This window comes from Sodiomyces alcalophilus, assembly GCF_042370955.1.
Source record: "Sodiomyces alcalophilus JCM 7366 unplaced genomic scaffold ACRALscaffold_8, whole genome shotgun sequence".
Lineage (NCBI taxonomy): Eukaryota > Fungi > Ascomycota > Sordariomycetes > Glomerellales > Plectosphaerellaceae > Sodiomyces > Sodiomyces alcalophilus.
In genome coordinates this window covers 554,719-571,799 of record NW_027263539.1, presented here as the reverse complement: position 1 = coordinate 571,799, position 17,081 = coordinate 554,719, and the positions used below count along the sequence as shown (strand labels likewise).

At 57.7% G+C, this 17,081-nt stretch overlaps 6 protein-coding genes across 6 annotated transcripts; 4 read left to right on the top strand and 2 right to left on the bottom strand.

Moving 5' to 3' along the window:
• Window positions 1-71: 71 nt before the first annotated feature.
• ACRALDRAFT_2072938 (uncharacterized protein) lies at window positions 72-1,147 on the bottom strand (the record flags this gene model as incomplete). Its single annotated transcript, XM_071022209.1, has 2 exons — window positions 72-756; window positions 810-1,147. Coding segments are annotated over 2 exons (1,023 nt in total), but the record flags the coding sequence as incomplete, so codon positions are not given.
• Window positions 1,148-2,050: 903 nt separating this feature from the next.
• Window positions 2,051-3,576, top strand: ACRALDRAFT_1065608 (uncharacterized protein). The gene has a single exon (XM_071017185.1). It carries the CDS (start codon window positions 2,206-2,208, stop codon window positions 3,229-3,231), a length of 1,026 nt encoding a protein of 341 aa, XP_070871513.1. The 5' UTR covers window positions 2,051-2,205; the 3' UTR covers window positions 3,232-3,576.
• Window positions 3,577-3,795: 219 nt separating this feature from the next.
• ACRALDRAFT_1065607 (uncharacterized protein) lies at window positions 3,796-6,405 on the top strand. The gene has a single exon (XM_071017184.1). It carries the CDS (start codon window positions 3,895-3,897, stop codon window positions 5,665-5,667), a length of 1,773 nt encoding a protein of 590 aa, XP_070871512.1. The 5' UTR covers window positions 3,796-3,894; the 3' UTR covers window positions 5,668-6,405.
• Window positions 6,406-6,977: 572 nt separating this feature from the next.
• Window positions 6,978-12,973, top strand: ACRALDRAFT_1044532 (uncharacterized protein). Its single transcript, XM_071015360.1, has 3 exons — window positions 6,978-7,698; window positions 7,825-11,886; window positions 11,948-12,973. Exons 1-3 carry the CDS (start codon window positions 7,600-7,602, stop codon window positions 12,191-12,193), a joined length of 4,407 nt encoding a protein of 1,468 aa, XP_070871511.1. The 5' UTR covers window positions 6,978-7,599; the 3' UTR covers window positions 12,194-12,973.
• ACRALDRAFT_2022370 (uncharacterized protein) lies at window positions 12,234-13,308 on the bottom strand (the record flags this gene model as incomplete). The annotated part of the gene is made up of 9 exons (XM_071020092.1): window positions 12,234-12,362; window positions 12,397-12,593; window positions 12,681-12,777; window positions 12,875-12,887; window positions 12,934-12,958; window positions 12,992-13,063; window positions 13,122-13,144; window positions 13,169-13,197; window positions 13,285-13,308. The coding sequence occupies 9 exons, from the start codon at window positions 13,306-13,308 to the stop codon at window positions 12,234-12,236; spliced, it is 609 nt and encodes a 202-aa protein (XP_070871510.1).
• ACRALDRAFT_1065605 (uncharacterized protein) lies at window positions 13,164-16,769 on the top strand. Its single transcript, XM_071017183.1, has one exon. It carries the CDS (start codon window positions 13,599-13,601, stop codon window positions 16,227-16,229), a length of 2,631 nt encoding a protein of 876 aa, XP_070871509.1. The 5' UTR covers window positions 13,164-13,598; the 3' UTR covers window positions 16,230-16,769.
• The last annotated feature ends 312 nt before the right edge of the window (window positions 16,770-17,081 follow it).

Sequence of the window (17,081 nt, the reverse complement as noted above, 5' to 3'; positions counted from 1 at the left end):
CAATATAATATTACAACACAGTCAAGAGGGAAGCACAGCAGGCGCAGTTCGCATGCGTCCCTCGCTCACATCCTTCCAGCCACCCTCGCCTTCCAGGCCCCCTCCTCCCGCCTCGCCTCGCTCCGCGACAGGAAATCCTGGCGCTCGGCATACGACTCCTTGGACCGGCCCGCGAGCTCGAGCTCGTCCTTGAGCCCCTCGCGGTCCACGTAGCCGGCCCAGTCCATGCGGCTCTTCTCCACCGTGTTGAGTTTCTTGGCGCGCACGGCGTCCTCGCGCGCCTTGATCCGCACGCTGACGCCCAGGTTGAGGTCCGCGCGGCCGGCGGAGGCGGACAGTTCCAGGACGGGTTCGAAGGCGGAGCGGAAGGCTTTCTTCAGGGTGCGCTGCGGCGGGGCCGTGTCGTCTTGGGCGCTTTCGGCGGCGTCCTTTTGGGATGCGAGGTAGAGCTTGGCTTCGGCCGAGTCGCGCGCGACGAGCTTTTCTTCCGTGTGTACTTTGCCGGCAAAGTTGTAGGTTCGCTTGATTCGGATCATGGAGGGAGGGTCGGCGTCGTTCTCGGGAGGCGGGCGTGTGGCAGATTGTGGGTCGGCCGTGTCTGCGTCGACTTTATCGCCGTCTTGTTGGCGACCGGTCGGTGTTTGGTCTGGTGGTGATGATGCGGTTGGTGTGGTGCCGGCGATCATCTGGGCCCAGAGGGCGTCTACGTCGATGGTGACGGGGCCGGTGATGGCTGCGGTTTTCCTTTCTTCCTTTCTGCTGTGCTGTCAGGACCCTTTCTTTGGATCGTTGAAAACAGAACGGCTCACTCTTGGGCTCTCATGCTTCTCGTCTTTACTAGACCCCCTTCGCCGCCCTCGTCATCATCAGCCTCCCCTAGTTGCGCCCCGTTTTCATCCCGAGTTCTGCTCTTGTGCTTCCTCTTCTTCTTTTTGATCGCCTTTCTGATGACGGCTTCGTCGCCAGAGTTTTCGAAGCCGGCATCTTCAATTTGGTCGACTTCTGACGGGCGTTTTCTCTTGTTTGGGGACGCTGAGTCCTGGCCGTCGCTTGAGTCGGAATCGGAATCGTTGTCGGAGACGGGGTTGGTCGCGTTGTTCGCTTCGGGGTTGAAGTCGGAATCTTGAGACGACTCGTACTCCTCGTCTTCCTCGTCTATCTTTTGCGCGGCTGGTGGCATATTGAGAATGATAGCTGTATTGGGAACGGTTGGGTGGGAGTTGCGACACTGGGTGAAGATTCAATCCGAGCTTATGGAGTACGAATTAAGGTACTGAGTAATTATGTACTGAGCACGTATAGTAGGTGGGTACCTCAGCATTAATGACGAGTAGGTAGTTTCTTAGCTACCTGTGCGCGTTACTTACCTACTTTTCACTATGCTTAGTCACTGACTGCCTCACCGACTTACCGACAGTACTTTCGGTAAGGTTCTCGGTCAAGCGTCGATCCCTACCGTCGGAGGAAAACCCTCCGTCGAGGTATTTCAAATCGCTTTCCCCATCTTCTTGGTCTTCTTCTAAACTGAGCAGTCTATGATGCGACAAACACGGTCACCTTCCCCAGGATTCATCATGCGAACCTCTTGACCACCTGCTATCCACTGGCCGTCGCAACTTTCCGACTTTCGGAGACTAGGAAGCCTGCGAACAAGAGGTCAGGTCACTTGACTTGTGATGCAGGAGGTCGGTCGTTGGATGTCGAATTTACCCGGCATACTAACCCAACTTGTTATCTGGTCCGCTCTCCTAGCGCATGGCTTCTCCGCGTTTTCCCCTCGTCCCCTGCGTCTTCTCCGCAATCTCGGCCGGCATCTCATGCCGCTGCTCCTCGCGGTCATACTACAGCGCGGATACGAGCTTACTATTAGCTACCGTGAACAAGTCTCCGACTGTGAATATCCTGCCAGTCCCACCTAGAGGTATGCATTATTAATATATAGGCGAACTGTGTCTCATGACCTCGTGACAAGTGGAAGTACGGCCGGCAAGTGGACGAGTTATGCGCCCTTCTCCTGGCCTATCACTGTATTTAGGATATATGAGATACCCCCCTTTCCCCTCACTGCGTCACTTACACCAAGACTGCAACATCACCTTTGCACATACTCCCTTTGTCCCAGCCTCTCCAAAGTGTTGTCATTTCCTTGAAGCGCTTCAAACAATCAAGGACTCCTCCTCTCTTTACCATACGTCGAAACTCGAGATGGTTGCTCCCTTGGAGGAGAGTGTATGGGTCGAAGCCCCAACCTCAAACGAGGCGCGGCTAGCTGCGAGACCTCTTACCGAGGAAGAAAAGGAGCACTTCATCGCACACGGTTGGATTCGCCTAACAGATTGCTTCACACGAGAACAAGCCGACTGGGTCAACCGGGACGTCTGGACGCGTCTGGGAATGGACCCCAACGACAAGTCCACCTGGAAAACGCGGACCAACATGCCCTGCCACCGTAGCTTTGACGCCTCCGTCTTCGCCCCCAAGGCGTGGTCCGCCATCAACGAGCTCTGCGCCGGTCGCCAGCTGGACAGCTCCCGCGAGTGGCGGGACTCTCTCATCGTCAACCTCGGCAGCGACGAGTACGAGGGCAAGGACGTGCATCCCCACGACCTGGACAACTGGCACGTCGACGGCGACTTCTTCGTGCACTACCTCGACTCGGCCGAGCAAGCCCTGCTGGTCATCCCTCTCTTCTCGGACATTAGCCCGGGCGGCGGCGGCACCATGATCTGCCCGGAGGGGATCCCCAAAGTCGCGCGCTACCTGCACGACCACCCGGAGGGCGTGTCGCCGCGCATGGTACCGCGCGGACACCCGGACTTTGAGGCCGAGAAGAACCTGGACTGGTTCCACGACACAGTCAGGACCTGCGACAACTTTGTCGAGGCCCACGGCAAGGTCGGCGACGTCTTCCTGCTCCACCCGCTCATGCTACACTCGGCGTCGCGCAACTCGCTGCGCCAGCTCCGCATCATCACCAACCCGCCCGTGTTCTTCCGCGAACCCCAGTGCTTCGACCGGCCCGACGGCGATTATAGTCTTGTCGAGCGGGCCACGCTCCGCGCCCTGGGGAAGGAGTCGCTGCCCGGCTGGAAGATCACCGGACCAAGAGAGATGAGAGTGCCGGAACGCATCAGGATTCAGCAGAAGATGAGGGAGGAGGAGAAGATGCGGTTGCAGAACGGGGCGGCTTCTCTTACTTCCGCCGCCGAGCCGCCTGCAGCGGCCGCTTGACGAAGGAAGCCTAGGGAAAGAGACGAGGTAAACCGTCTGTTGGATCCAGACCCATGTCGTTTACACGTGTGGAGTCGAGCTTGGGATATCACAGCCAAGCGTGTTTTTTGGTGCTTACCTGGACAGCAATGGGCTATCAACATGCGCTCTAGAGTCGCAGGAGAGTCTCTCAAGGACAACACATATTCACCGACAGCATCGGTCTCGGCCTTTGTCATATCACGGAGGGGTGTCCAAGTCGACAGATACGACATCACGGATAGTGTATATCGCTTTGAGTTCATATACCTTAGGAACGTAGGATAATATCTGAAACATACTACACACTATTTCTAACTGTCAATCAACTCGGTAAATCCAATAAGAATGAAGCCCTCGATGAGCTGCTCTGCTAGAGGGTTGGAGGTTTTGTACTTCGTTGTACCTGCATGTACATGTACATAGGCACCTTGTCTTCGGACAATTAGACACCGAAAGCTCGGGTGGCCTGTGCGGCGCTGACATCACTTTGTCAGTAATTACCTGCAACGTACAAAGTATTCGTACCACCACAGCCCATCATCTCAACAGACTCCCGCCTCCAACGAACCATTGAGAAATCTCGACTCCGTTCCACCTTCATCGGCGAGTTTGTTCTCTTCTATCTAAGAATACACCGACACAATGACCGACGACGAAGATATCGTGATCGAAGGACCCGACCTGGCGGAAGACGACCCCATGCGCGCTTTCCTGCCGGCATCATTTGGGAAAAAGTCCGCCGAAACCAACATCGCCGCGCAGATCGATAGAACCAAACGAAGTGCCACGAACAGGGCTTCCAGCGCAGGGGAGGATGCCGTAGCTTCTGGCCCGTCGGCGGATCGACTCAAGGGCCAGAAAAAAGAAGACTCGGAAAAGAGCGATGGAAGCAGCGACGATTCCGATTCAGATGACGATTCAGACGACGACGACGAGTTTCCCGTCTCCCACGAGCTGGTCCTCAAGACCCACGAACGCGCCGTCACAACAATCACCCTGGACCCGGCCGGCGGTCGTCTGGCATCGGCGTCGGTCGACGGCAAGATCAACCTGCACGACTTCGCCGCCATGACGCCCACGACATTGCGCGCCTTCCGCTCCGTCGACCCATTTGAGAGTAGGAAATCCTCGGTACAGAGCGAATCGCACCCCATCCACAGAATCGAATTCAGCCCGCTCTCCGGCAGCCTATTTCTCTGCATCTCGTCGCATCCGCAGGCCAAGATTATGTCTCGAGACGGCGACGTTGTGACCGAGTTTGTCAAGGGAGATATGTACCTACGAGACATGAACAACACCAAAGGTCACATCTCGGCCATTTCCTCGGGAACGTGGCACCCGACCGACAGGAACCTATGCGTGACCGCGGGCACGGACAGCACGCTGAGGATTTGGGACATCAATAATAAGCGCCGTCAGAAGGAGGTTATCGTCTTCAAGTCGAGGGCGCCGGGATCGGCCGGCAGGACGCGCATGACCTGTGTCGCCTGGGGGTCGCCGACGCAGGGCGGCAACAACGTGCTTGTCGCCGCAGCTCTGGACGGCTCGCTGGTCATGTACAGCGGAAACGGCCCCTTCTCGCGTCCCTCGGCCGAAATCCGCGACGCGCACAAACCCGACACTTGGACGAGCGGCATCGACATCTCCTCGGACGGCAGGATGGTTGTCACGCGGGGCGGCGACGACACGATCAAGCTCTGGGATACGCGCAAATTCAAGACGCCGCTTGTCACGGTACAGCACCAATCGACGTCGGCCCACTACTCCATGTCGAACATCAAATACGCACCCAACTCGACCAGCATCCTGACGGGCTCGGCAACGGGCGACCTGCACATCCTGAACCCGGGGAACCTGCAGCCCGAGCTCGTCACCCCCGTCACCCCGGGCGCCCCGGTCATTACAGTCGACTGGCATCCCAAGATCAACCAGATCGTAACGGGGTCTGCCAACGGCGAGACCCACGTCCTCTACAACCCGACCATGTCGAGCCGCGGCGCCGTGGACGTCATGTCCAAGGCGCCCAAGAAACGACACATTGACGACAACCCCTCGCTGACCATGGACCAGTCGATTGGCATTTCCGGCGACTCCATCGTGACGCCCGGGAGCATGGGTGGCCGGCGAGGCGGCGTGACGGCATCCGGGAGGTCGAGGGACCCCAGGAGACCCGAGGTCATGCAGCAGACGCCGTTCATGAGGACCCAGCCGGACGAGAAGCACGTTGCGGAAAACATTCCGCTGGCGCATATGCTGCACGAGGATCCGAGGGAGGCGCTGCTGAAATACGCCGACGCCGCGAAGAAGGACCCCATGTTCACGCAGGCATGGAAAGACACGCAGCCGGTGACGCAGTACGCGGAGCTGAGCGATGACGAGGAGGAGGGGCCGGATAAGAAGAGGGTCAGGAGGTGATAATGAAGGCTTGTAAGGTTACGTGCATACGGAGGAGTGAATGTTTTCAGTCTGGGCGAATGTTGTAGAGCGACGCCTGTTGATCGCTCTGGATAGCATCGACAATCAGGTACATGTACATATATATTCTACGAGGCTGGTGCAAAGCGAAGGGCAATCGTCTTGGGCTTAATAGGGCATCTGAGCTGTAGTCGGACGGGCCTCTGACTTTATGGCCTCCGTTGCTCGAAATTAAAGTCCTTGAAAGAAGAGGAAAGCTTCCCTCTTCCGAAAGCTGCCCATTTTCCACTAGGATTCGTTGTAGCAATCGACTCCGATCCTCGATAGTAGCGGGCCATCCACACGGCTCTATAGCTCGTCGAACCCACAGCTCGGCCTTGCTCTCCTCGTCAATCCTACCAGCCTCTCCCTTTTGTTGTACCTGGCTGACCGGTCGCTTGAATCCGGTAGATCTCGCAGGTCGGGGAGGCAGTAGAAGCCAGCGAGTAGTACTGGCTCTTCGTTCAGTAACTACCGGTGCTCGGTGTGGAACTCGTCAGTCGACTTTTGAAGGAAAGCCGCCTTCGAGATGATCGCAGGAATGGAAGGTATCGGCTTCTATACCGGTTGGACTTCAAATAACGTAGGCCGGTGGGCTGGGTTGGGACGGCTTTCCTGCGGTCGAATCGACCAGGCGGCGACAATACGTCGACCGCGACGAGGTTTTTACGGCATCTTTGATTGAGTAAAGGGATAGCGACACAGACGGCGCAAGCAAGGGAAAGGAGTAATTCAGAAATGCAACGAAAAGAAAAGCGTACGTGGTATAGATAGTGGTCAGAATGCCGAGAGTCACAGGGATAAGTTTAGTAATCGCAAGTTACTAAGCATAGTATCTTATCTCAGGGAGGCACGGCGGATATGCACGGGTCATAAAGATAGCACGTGACGGAATACAGAGGCCTCAAAAAGCGCTTCCGTGGCAGTTCAATCCGGAAAGGAAGGAGGCTTGTACCAATGTACCTTCAAGGTGGTGGCGTGGAGTAAACCGGATGCGGGTCTTGCTTCTCACCAGCCAATAACATTCGCATTCAGGTTGGCCCTCTCAGCCCTCGCCAATGAGGGCTTCGATGACCCACATTTACTTTTGCCTCAGGCTTATCACCTCGGAGAGCCAACTGGGAAGGCACCACCACCGCCGTCTTAGTCAGCCCATTTCGTGCTGAAATTTACAGTGGATCGCGTTTCGTAGCACCGCACCAACCATCACACTGAATCTTGTCCGTTGTGGCCTTCACCTCTCCCATCATCAAACTGGCGACCGCGCGCATCGAAAATCGTAAGAAATCCCCGTACGCCATCGGCACCCATCGAAAAAAACCGTCCCTAAACACTTTCCACGCGATTCCCTCGCGCAGTCCGCAATCCCCACCCGCACGACGCGACCTGCAGCCAATTCTCGACACCAATTTTCCCCTTTTTTATTATTTTCTTTTGCCCTTTCCAGCTCCTGGACATTCTCCCCGCCCGCGCCCCGAGGGAGGACCATCGCAACATCTGCGCGCGCCTCAACTTCATCCGCCCGCCACCCGCCACCGGCGACAGAACGACGTGTCTTTCCCGGTCCGCCCCACGATATTTCCCCGGGGACCGACGCCACGACGCCGCTCTGCCCTTGCGACATAACAACGTCCGTCCCCGACTTGGCTTGTCCCCTTGGTGGATTTCCATCGCCTCGAGACGCGCCCTAATTTCCAACAACACCCTCCATCGTTTTCGACCGCTCCCTCATCGCCAAACACCCGGGTACTCCAACGCCCATAATCGATTCGGTCTTCCACGCCCACACGTGATATATACCTTACCGTCCTGAGATGCACCGACAATAGTTGATATAACCCCTTTTGGCCCTACTTTGTTTGGTCCATTAGTATTACGAAAAACCGTGTCAACATGGCTTCCGTCCAGGCTCCTCCTGCCGTCCAGCAGCACCCTGGCGCCGGGGTCATGTCTGCTGGTCCCACGCAACAGCAGGTGCAGGAGATGCTCATGGTTAGTCTTCACATCCTCCCCTCCCCACCCCTGTTTTCATGGCGTGAGCGCATTTTCCTCGTCGCAGTTCTATCTGCCATCACTCCGCTTGTCGTCCCTTGGCTTGTTACTGACTCGGTGATGTAGAAATTGAGACAGATGAAGGAGCGTGGCGTCCCCAACACCGACCCCGACTATATAAAGGTCTCGCAGTTTCTCATGAACATACAACAACAGTCCACTCTGCGCCAGAAACAACAAGCATGGCTTCATGCTCAGCAGCAACAGCAACAACAATTGCTGCAGCAACAGCAAGGTCAACAGGGCCAGCATGGCCAAGGACAAGCACTACCCAGAGGACCCAACGGTGTTATCAATGGCACCCCGCAACCCACCCTCCAGACAACTCAACCAAGCTCATCAACTAATTTCGGCTCTGCTGCCGTGCCCGCCAACAACAATGCCGGCAATGCGCCCACTGCCAGCTCCCCATCCACGGCTGGTCCCAGCACTAATCAATTCACCCCGCAACAATTGTCACTCCTGAGGCAGCAGATCCAGGCTTTCAAGTTGCTGGGCCGGAATGCCGGCGTCCCCATCCAAATACAACAGGCCATTTTCGCCCAGCGCGAAAGGAGAAAGGCCCTCGCCGCCGAGGCCGCGGCCGTCGCTGCGGCTTCGACGACTGCGGACCAGCCGGGTACGGCTTCTGATAAGACTGATGCCGACCGGGCACCGTCCGCTTCGGAAGCTGATACCTCCACCTCAAAACCCTATCCGGTTTTCCGCTCCGTCAAATCCCCATATGGCGACCCGAGAGGGGTCAAGCCCTCCATCAATTATGTCCAACACATGAAGGGCGCGAACCGTCTGCTCATCCCAGGCATTCTTCCCGTTGGCGTTGATTTCGAGCGGATGCGGCGAGAGAGGGAGTTGAGCATAAAAAACAGAATGAGCGAACGGTACGACCAGTTGAGAAAGCTACCAGCCAACATAGCGCACTGGGATGCAACAAAACCCACCCTCGAAATCGACGACTCGGCAAAACTCAAGAGCATCATCGAGTTCAAGGCTCTTGGACTGTACCAGAAACAATGCCTCCTCCGCGAGAAGCTTGCAAAGCAGATGATCCAATTCGACAACCTTGCGTCGACGACAAATCGTAGCACGTTCCGTCGGGCGAAGAAGATGACTGTCCGCGAGGCGAGAATCACCGAGAAGCTGGAGAAGCAGCAACGTGATGCGCGCGAGATCCGCGACAGGAAGCGGCACAGCGACTTTTTGCACGCCGTTACCCAGCGCAGGGGTGACATGATGGCACAGGGCACCGTGGGCCAACGTAACAAGTCGCTCAAGCTCAGCCGCCTCATGTACGCCCAGCATTTCAACATTGAAAAGGAAGAGCAGAAGAGGATCGAGCGGACCGCCAAGCAGCGTCTGCAAGCCCTCAAGGCCAACGACGAAGAGGCCTATCTCAAGCTACTCGACCAGGCAAAGGATACCCGTATCACCCACCTTCTCAGGCAGACCGATGGCTTCCTGCACCAGCTGGCTGCCTCGGTCAAGTCGCAACAACGACGCGCTGCCGAGCATTACGGCGACGGGGATCTGCCCCCCGAAGAGGAGAGCGAGCTGGAGATGGATAGCGACGACGAGGAGTCGGCAAAGAAGATCGACTACTACGCCGTTGCTCATCGCATCAAGGAGGAGGTCACCGGGCAAGCGAACATGCTCGTTGGTGGCACGCTCAAGGAATACCAGATCAAGGGTCTCCAGTGGATGTTGTCGCTTTACAACAACAACCTCAACGGCATCCTGGCCGACGAGATGGGTCTCGGCAAGACCATCCAGACCATCAGTCTGATCACCTATCTCATCGAGCGCAAGCGCCAGGACGGCCCCTACCTCGTCATCGTGCCGCTCAGCACGCTGACGAACTGGAACCTCGAGTTTGAAAAGTGGGCGCCATCCGTCACCAAGGTGGTCTACAAGGGTCCGCCCAACGCCCGGAAGCAGCAGCAGGAGAAGATTCGCCAAGGCCGCTTCCAGGTGCTGCTCACGACGTACGAGTACATCATCAAGGATAGGCCGGTCCTCAGCAAGATCAAGTGGTTCCACATGATCATCGACGAGGGTCACCGCATGAAGAACCAAAACTCCAAGCTGACATCGACGATTCAGCAATACTACAACACCCGGTTCCGCCTGATTCTCACGGGTACCCCGCTACAGAACAACCTGTCGGAGCTATGGGCCATGCTGAACTTTGTCCTCCCCAACATCTTCAAGTCGGCCAAGACGTTCGACGAGTGGTTCAATACCCCCTTTGCCAACACGGGCGGTCAAGACAAGATTGACCTCACGGAAGAAGAGCAGATTCTCGTCATTCGACGTCTCCACAAGGTCCTCCGGCCGTTCCTGCTCCGTCGTCTGAAGAAGGACGTCGAGAAGGACCTCCCCGACAAGACGGAGAAGGTGGTCAAGTGCAAGTTCTCGGCGCTGCAGGCCAGGCTGTACAAGCAGATGGTGACGCATAATAAGATTGTGGTGTCGGACGGCCAGGGCGGCAAGACGGGGGCGCGCGGCCTCAGCAACATGATCATGCAGCTGCGCAAGCTCTGCAACCACCCGTTCGTCTTCGACGAGGTGGAGAACGTGCTCAATCCCCTGAGCATCAGCGACGACAAACTCTGGCGCACGGCCGGCAAGTTCGAGCTTCTGGATCGGATTCTGCCCAAGTACAAGGCGTCGGGTCACCGTGTGCTCATGTTTTTCCAGATGACGGCGATTATGGATATCATGGAGGACTACCTGCGCTACCGGAACTTCCAATACCTGCGGCTGGACGGTACGACCAAGTCGGATGAGCGATCCGACCTGCTGCGGGACTTCAACGCGCCCGACTCCCCGTACTTCATGTTCCTGTTGTCGACGCGTGCCGGCGGTCTCGGTCTCAACCTGCAGACGGCAGACACGGTGATCATTTACGACTCGGACTGGAACCCGCATCAGGATCTGCAGGCGCAGGACCGTGCGCATCGTATCGGGCAAAAGAACGAGGTGCGGATTCTCCGACTGATCAGCTCCAACTCGGTGGAGGAGAAGATTCTGGAACGGGCTCGGTTCAAGCTCGACATGGACGGCAAGATTATTCAGGCTGGTCGGTTTGATAACAAATCGACCGAGACGGACCGTGATGCTATGCTTCGGACGCTGCTCGAGTCGGCCGACCTCGCGGAGACGGGCGAGCAAGACGAAATGGACGACGAGGAGCTGAACCTGGTGCTGGCGCGAAACGACGAGGAGCTCGCGCTCTTCCAGAAGATGGACGAAGAGCGGAGGAAAGACCCGATATACGGCGACCACGGGGGGAAGAAGGGCAAATCACGGCTCATGACGGAAGACGAGCTTCCGGATATTTACCTCACTGACGGCAACCCGGTGGAGGAGCAGGAAGAGCTCGTGCTCGGACGCGGGGCGCGCGAGAGGACCAAGGTCCGGTACGACGACGGCCTCACGGAAGAGCAGTGGCTCATGGCGGTGGACGACGACGAAGACTCGCCCGAGGCGGCGGCGGCGCGGAAGCAGGCGCGCAAGGAAAGGCGCGAGGCCAACCGGCTCAAGAGGCTGGCGAACAACAGCGGGTCGAATGATAACTCGCCGTCTGCGAGCCGCGGCAGCACGGAGGAGGCGGAAACGCCACCGCCGCAGCCTAAGAAGCGTGGGCGGAAGCCAGGCAGCAAGAACCAGGAGAAGCGCAAGGCGGAGGACGGCGACGACGAGCCGCCGGCCAAGAAGCGGCGCGGACCGCTGGGACGGCCCAAGGCGGTCGCGGCGGGCGGCAGCAAGGCGCTGGGGCAACGCACCAGGGCGACGCTCCAGGCGAGCCTCCGGTCTCTGTACGAGGGCCTGATGACGCTCGAGGTGGACGACCCGGACCCGGGCCCACCCGAGGAGGACGACGAGTCGGACTCGGGCAAGCGCATCATCATCGGGCCGTTTATGGTACTGCCGCCGAAGCGCGAGTTCCCGGACTACTACATGATCATCCAGTCGCCCATTTCGATGAAGCAAATCGACGGCAAGATCAAGAAGGAGAAATACAATTGCCTCGGGGACCTCCGACGGGACGTGGACCTGATGTTTAGCAATTGCCAGACGTACAACGAAGAGGCGTCGCTCCTTTACCAGGATTCCAAGACGTTGCATGTGAGTTTTCCTTTCTCCCGTCTCTGGACGTCTTCAGACCAGACTAACAAGTATGTGGCAGGCCTTCTTCCTCGCCGAATTCGAAAAGGAACTCGAGAAACACCCGGAGCTGCGTGAGCTGGAGCCAGACTCGGCTGCCAAGGACGGATCGGTCGCGCCCAGCACAGGATCCGCCACGCCTCAGACTACGGCCAGCGGACCGACGCGTATCAAGCTCATCTCGTCCAACAGCGCGGCGGCAGCTTCCAAGGAGGCAGCGGCAAACGGAGAGAGCAATGGAGCGGCAGCGGCAAGCGACGATGAATGATGAGGGAAAAAAGAAAGGATATGTAGGGGATGGTGTTGATTCATTCGTTGTGAAAGATTAGGGCGCTGCCGGCGTTGCATTCGCACAATGGGAGATGGTCTCTGGTGGGCAAGGCGTTTTGGGAGAGGGGGGAGGAAGCCGTTTGTTTGTCTTTTTTGCCGATCCTGGGCTTAAGAGTCTCGCATCTTGACCATCTGCCTGACGCTGGCTCTGCTGCCTTGCTCGTCCTCTTTTTTCTTGTTGTTTTTTCCTTCTTCCGTGATGTTGTCTTCCTGCTCATCGGCGGAGGTGTATTTGGGGGGATGGATAGGGTGCGGAGGGAAAGAAGGGCGATGAGAAGCAACGACAGATACTAGGAACGGAGAGGACGGGACGGGTCTATGTTTTCCCTTGCCCTTTTCTATTGTGTTTTTTTTTCCTGCCTTCTCTTGTCCCATTTTCTTTTTTTATCTTTTCCTTTTTCTTTTTTTCCCTTGGGTGGAAATACCATGGGCCATGATGCTATTCCGCTGACTGGCGGGGGGAGGGGAGTATTGGCGAGCACAAAAAGACGAGACGTCGAGCTGGTCGTCATCCGCGTCTTCCTAGAACAAGAGCAGCAAAGATGAAGGCATGGGATAGGAAACGGACGGCTGTATTTTGTGTATACTGTAATAGAAGATATTCGGATACTAGGTATACATGTCGCCGTGTCCTACCCGCGAGTATCAGTGGTTAATGTCACTAATACCTATTCGTACTCGTTTGCAGCTACATAGCATAGTACTGGACATACCAAGTAGAAGTATACTTTGTGACAAAGGAGGCAGACGAGCCCCATGCATCCGACATGCATTTCAATGTTCGGAGAAAAAGTAGAAAAAGGGGTGGCTGGGTTGACCGAAGTACACCACAGTACCTACCTACGTTAATTGCTCGGTACGTACACGGTACACGGTACGGTACACCAGACTCGGAAGCCATCAGGAACCACACTTCTCAACCTCATTCCGGCGCTTATTATTCTTTTTTCAACTGCCTGTTATCCTACCTACCTACTCACCTACCTTCCTACCTACCTAACCAACGAAAGGAAAACAACTTCTTCCAACAAAGTGATACACCTTACACTGCATCTCACGAACCTCCGAATCGTCTAGAATTTCATCATGGCAAAATGATTCGCGTCGCGTCTCACCGTGAAATGAGACCATGAACTTGGCCCTCATCTTCGCTTTTCACCAGCCGCTTCATCTACCACACCACGCGCCACACCGTCGATTCGATCTTCTCACTTTCCTTCCCTTCCCACTTTTCTTCTCACGCCTGTGTCTCCTCTTCCAGGGACCTTGCGTACGTACCTTTCCCGACCCTGCCGGCACTCAACCACCAGTTATAACAACCCCCCACCACACACCTACCCGTTATGGCGGCGAGAGAAGCCCGCTACAGGCGAGATGAAAGGGACGACGCCTCGTTCAGCGACAGCGAGAGTCTTAGCCCTAGCCCACCGCCCGCCCGCCGCAGGAACAGGAGTGAACTACATAGTCCCAGGCTCGACCGGGACGGCAGTGGCTCCAGGGTTCGTCCGCGCGACGACGCCGACCCTCGCTACAGGCCTACTGGTTCCAGGCTCGACAGGGACCGAGAACGAGACCGAGATAGAGACCGAGACAGCCCTCCGGCCTTCTCCGCCAGACGTCAGAGCTTCACCGACCGCATCAGAAACTCCTGGAACGTCCGCAAAGATGCCCTTCGCGGTACCCCGCCGCCGTATCCCCCCAACTCGTCTTCCCAACGCCGTGACTCCCGCACACCTTCCCGCCGCCCTTCATCCGCCGTAGGCAGCCCGTCGCAAGACAAGGCCAACCCGCTGGCTAAGGTCCGCCATTGGATCGACACATGCAATACCGAGCACGGCGACCATTGCACCGGGATCCCCCGCTCATCATCCGGCGCTGCCGCTTCGTCTGTTGCCGGCCCCAATGGCGACGACTCGGACCTCGGCTCCGGCCTTCCACCTCCGGGAGGCGCTGGTGAACCCCTCACCTGGTATCCCATCTGGCTGATCGATTCCGTCGACCGCCGTCTCATCCGCGCCCGCGCCGGCGATCGCTACATGGCCCTGACCTACGTCAACGAGGGCCAGTCTCTTCCGTGGGCTGCGCCGCCCAACGCACACCGGGAGGCCCGGCGGGACAATGTCGACATGCTCACGGCTGGCTTCGACCATGTCGAAATGCCCCAGGCCATCCAAGACGCCATCTGGCTCGCCCGCAAACTGGGCATCCGCCTCCTCTGGGTCGACCGCTTCTGCATCGTCCAAGACGACGAGGCCGAGCGCGACGCGTACATCAGCAACATGGCCTACGTATTTGCCAACGCCTACCTCACCGTGGTCGCTGCCGCCGGGGAGAATGCCAACACCGGGCTCAGCGCCCTCGTCAGCCCGGGCGGCAGAGCGCCGCCGCCGGTTCCCAAGGATGCGCTGGGGTCCCCCGGCCGCCAAGGTCACCGGGACATGGTCACCAGCAGCCGATGGCGCGAGCGATGTTGGACCATGCAGGAAGGCTTCTACGCCCGAAGGGCCCTCTTCGTCTTTGACAAGACCATGACCTGGGAGTGCCACTGCCAGACTTGGAACCTCGCCGGCGATGTTGATGCCGCCGACGGTGGCGGCCCTCGGGGCCCCGGAGTCGGTGCCGCTTCCAAGGTGCCCGGCTTGCAGCGCGTACTGAGCCTCCGCGGTTCCTCCAGTGCGCCTCCCTCTCGGAAGGGCCGGAACGACACGCATCAGAAGTGCGCGGCCCGTCCTCGTCCGGCTCCCTTGGGCTTCCGGCACGCGCCATGGCCCGATTTGGACGAGTACGCGCGCATCTGCATGGACTTTTCGGGTCGCCGGCTCTCCCGCGTCGAGGATACGACCGCTGCCTTTCGAGGGTTCACTACCATCGTGAATAAGACCTTCGCGGGCGGTTTCGTCTTCGGGATGCCCGTGCTGTTTCTCGACGCCGCCCTACTATGGCGTCCGGCAGCCACGATCCGCCGCCGGCGAATCGCTCCCAGCCTCGACTCGGGAGGCATGAACCCCGTCCCGAGCTGGAGTTGGATGGGATGGTACTACGACGGTGTTCCCGTCGACCTGACCTTCTGGCGCGCCGCGGCCGACTACGTGCTCGAGGATGGGGCGGGTTCATCCAACGGGAAAGGTGGCGAGCCTGGCGGACGTCGGACCGGGGAAGACGACGAGGAAGCGCGAGACGGTAACTTCTCCGCACGACGGCGGTTCCGTAACGTCAACGGTTTCCGGCTGCGAACGACGTGTCAGTTCTATTTGACTGACCGGGCAACGACGGAGCCGCTACGAAACGACGGCATGCGTTACCGTGCTATACGCCACGCTCGCAGGAGCAATAACGGGGGTTTGCCTCCCGGGTGGAGCAAGGTAGGCGGCGGCGGAGCGTTTCGGCACACCATCGACCCGAACGCGACTTTCCGGTATCCCATCCCGCTCATATCAGACACACCCCCAGTAGAGATGCCCATTAGCGGAGAGATGGTCTACCCAGGCACACTGCTGTCGTTTAACACGACGAGGGCCTTCCTGGAGGTTGATTTCGCCGCCCCGTTCCCAGAGCGACCGACCGGCGGCGATGGTGGTGGAGGTGGGCCTCGCTTCGGAGGAATCCCGCTGGCTATCGGAAGCATCTGGGCTCCCCGGTCAGGACAGTGGATTGGGACGTTGCGGGGCCATGACGCCTGGCTAGGCCTCCAGGGGGCCAATTACGAGAGCGAAGAGGGACGGCTCGAGTTTGTTGCCATATCCGAAGGAACCGAGAGGGCCATCGGAGGCCCAGCAGAAAGCGACGTCTTTGGACCGGGCGCCGACATGAAGGAGTTGCGGGCCAACGCGGACCCGGACGGGTTCGTCGATTTTGTTAACGTACTCTGGGTCGAGCGGGTAGGCAGCGTGTGTTTCCGGCGAGGCGTCGGGCACATCTTCCTGCGAGCTTGGGAGGCTTTCGGGCGAGAGCGGGTGGATATACTGTTGGGCTGAGGAGGGCAGATGATGAAGGAGAATCCCTGGAACCGGAGCAAGTCCTGGCCAAGGCAGATGATCGGCCAAGCTACCTAGCCATCGGGCTCGATTCGACAAGCTACGTGAAGAGGAGGATAGATGGGAACTATGAGGAGGAGGTCGATATTGCCATGATGCTTCTGTGCGAGATGGGAGAAATATGCGAATACCCCTGGTTTTTTGATTTGGAGGAATCTCGTGAAGCAAGAGAGAGGGTTCTTAATAGATGAGAGGACAGGGCGAACGACGAAGCTGGACGAGGGGGAAAGGCTGGAAAGGAGAGAAGAGAGGAAGAAGGAGGGGTGAAGGAAGGAAAAGGGAGGAACAAGAACGAAGCGACGAGGACAAAAAGGTGCCGTCACCATTATTGCCCTGAGACAGAAGGTACGGACGGTACGGTACGTACTCTATGGGTTTTGTTCCCCTGGTACAAGTCAACCCCGTTGAAATACCACGAGGTACAATAACTGGAAGACAATTTGGTATTCCAAGGCAAGCGGTAGACAATGAAGGTTGAGGCCTTCTTCTGTTCCGTAAGAACGAACTCTCGATATTTACCTCCATCCTACCCCGGACATATATTGTCTAGATATATTTTTGCAAATGCCTTCGATCATGAGTTTTCCCGGTTTTTTCGGGGACTCGTCACAGAATTACACAAGCAATCCAAGCTCGCCGTTTGCCAAGGTAGTACGAAGTACTCATAGGCAAGGTACCTTACTTAACTGGTTGGTACCTTCACACCTTACGACGTACCTCGGTTTCGGTGAAGGGAGGCCGGCCACACGATGTCCAAGTTGCATTGCTCCTGAAGAAAAACTCGCAGGTGAA

Coding starts and splice junctions, on each gene's coding strand:
- ACRALDRAFT_1065608 (XM_071017185.1), top strand. CDS start 2,206: ATGGTTGCTCCCTTGGAGGAGAGTGTATGGGTCGAAGCCCCAACCTCA.
- ACRALDRAFT_1065607 (XM_071017184.1), top strand. CDS start 3,895: ATGACCGACGACGAAGATATCGTGATCGAAGGACCCGACCTGGCGGAA.
- ACRALDRAFT_1044532 (XM_071015360.1), top strand. CDS start 7,600: ATGGCTTCCGTCCAGGCTCCTCCTGCCGTCCAGCAGCACCCTGGCGCC. Junction 7,699..7,824: donor AGGTGCAGGAGATGCTCATG/GTTAGTCTTCAC, acceptor TCGGTGATGTAG/AAATTGAGACAGATGAAGGA. Junction 11,887..11,947: donor AGGATTCCAAGACGTTGCAT/GTGAGTTTTCCT, acceptor AGTATGTGGCAG/GCCTTCTTCCTCGCCGAATT.
- ACRALDRAFT_1065605 (XM_071017183.1), top strand. CDS start 13,599: ATGGCGGCGAGAGAAGCCCGCTACAGGCGAGATGAAAGGGACGACGCC.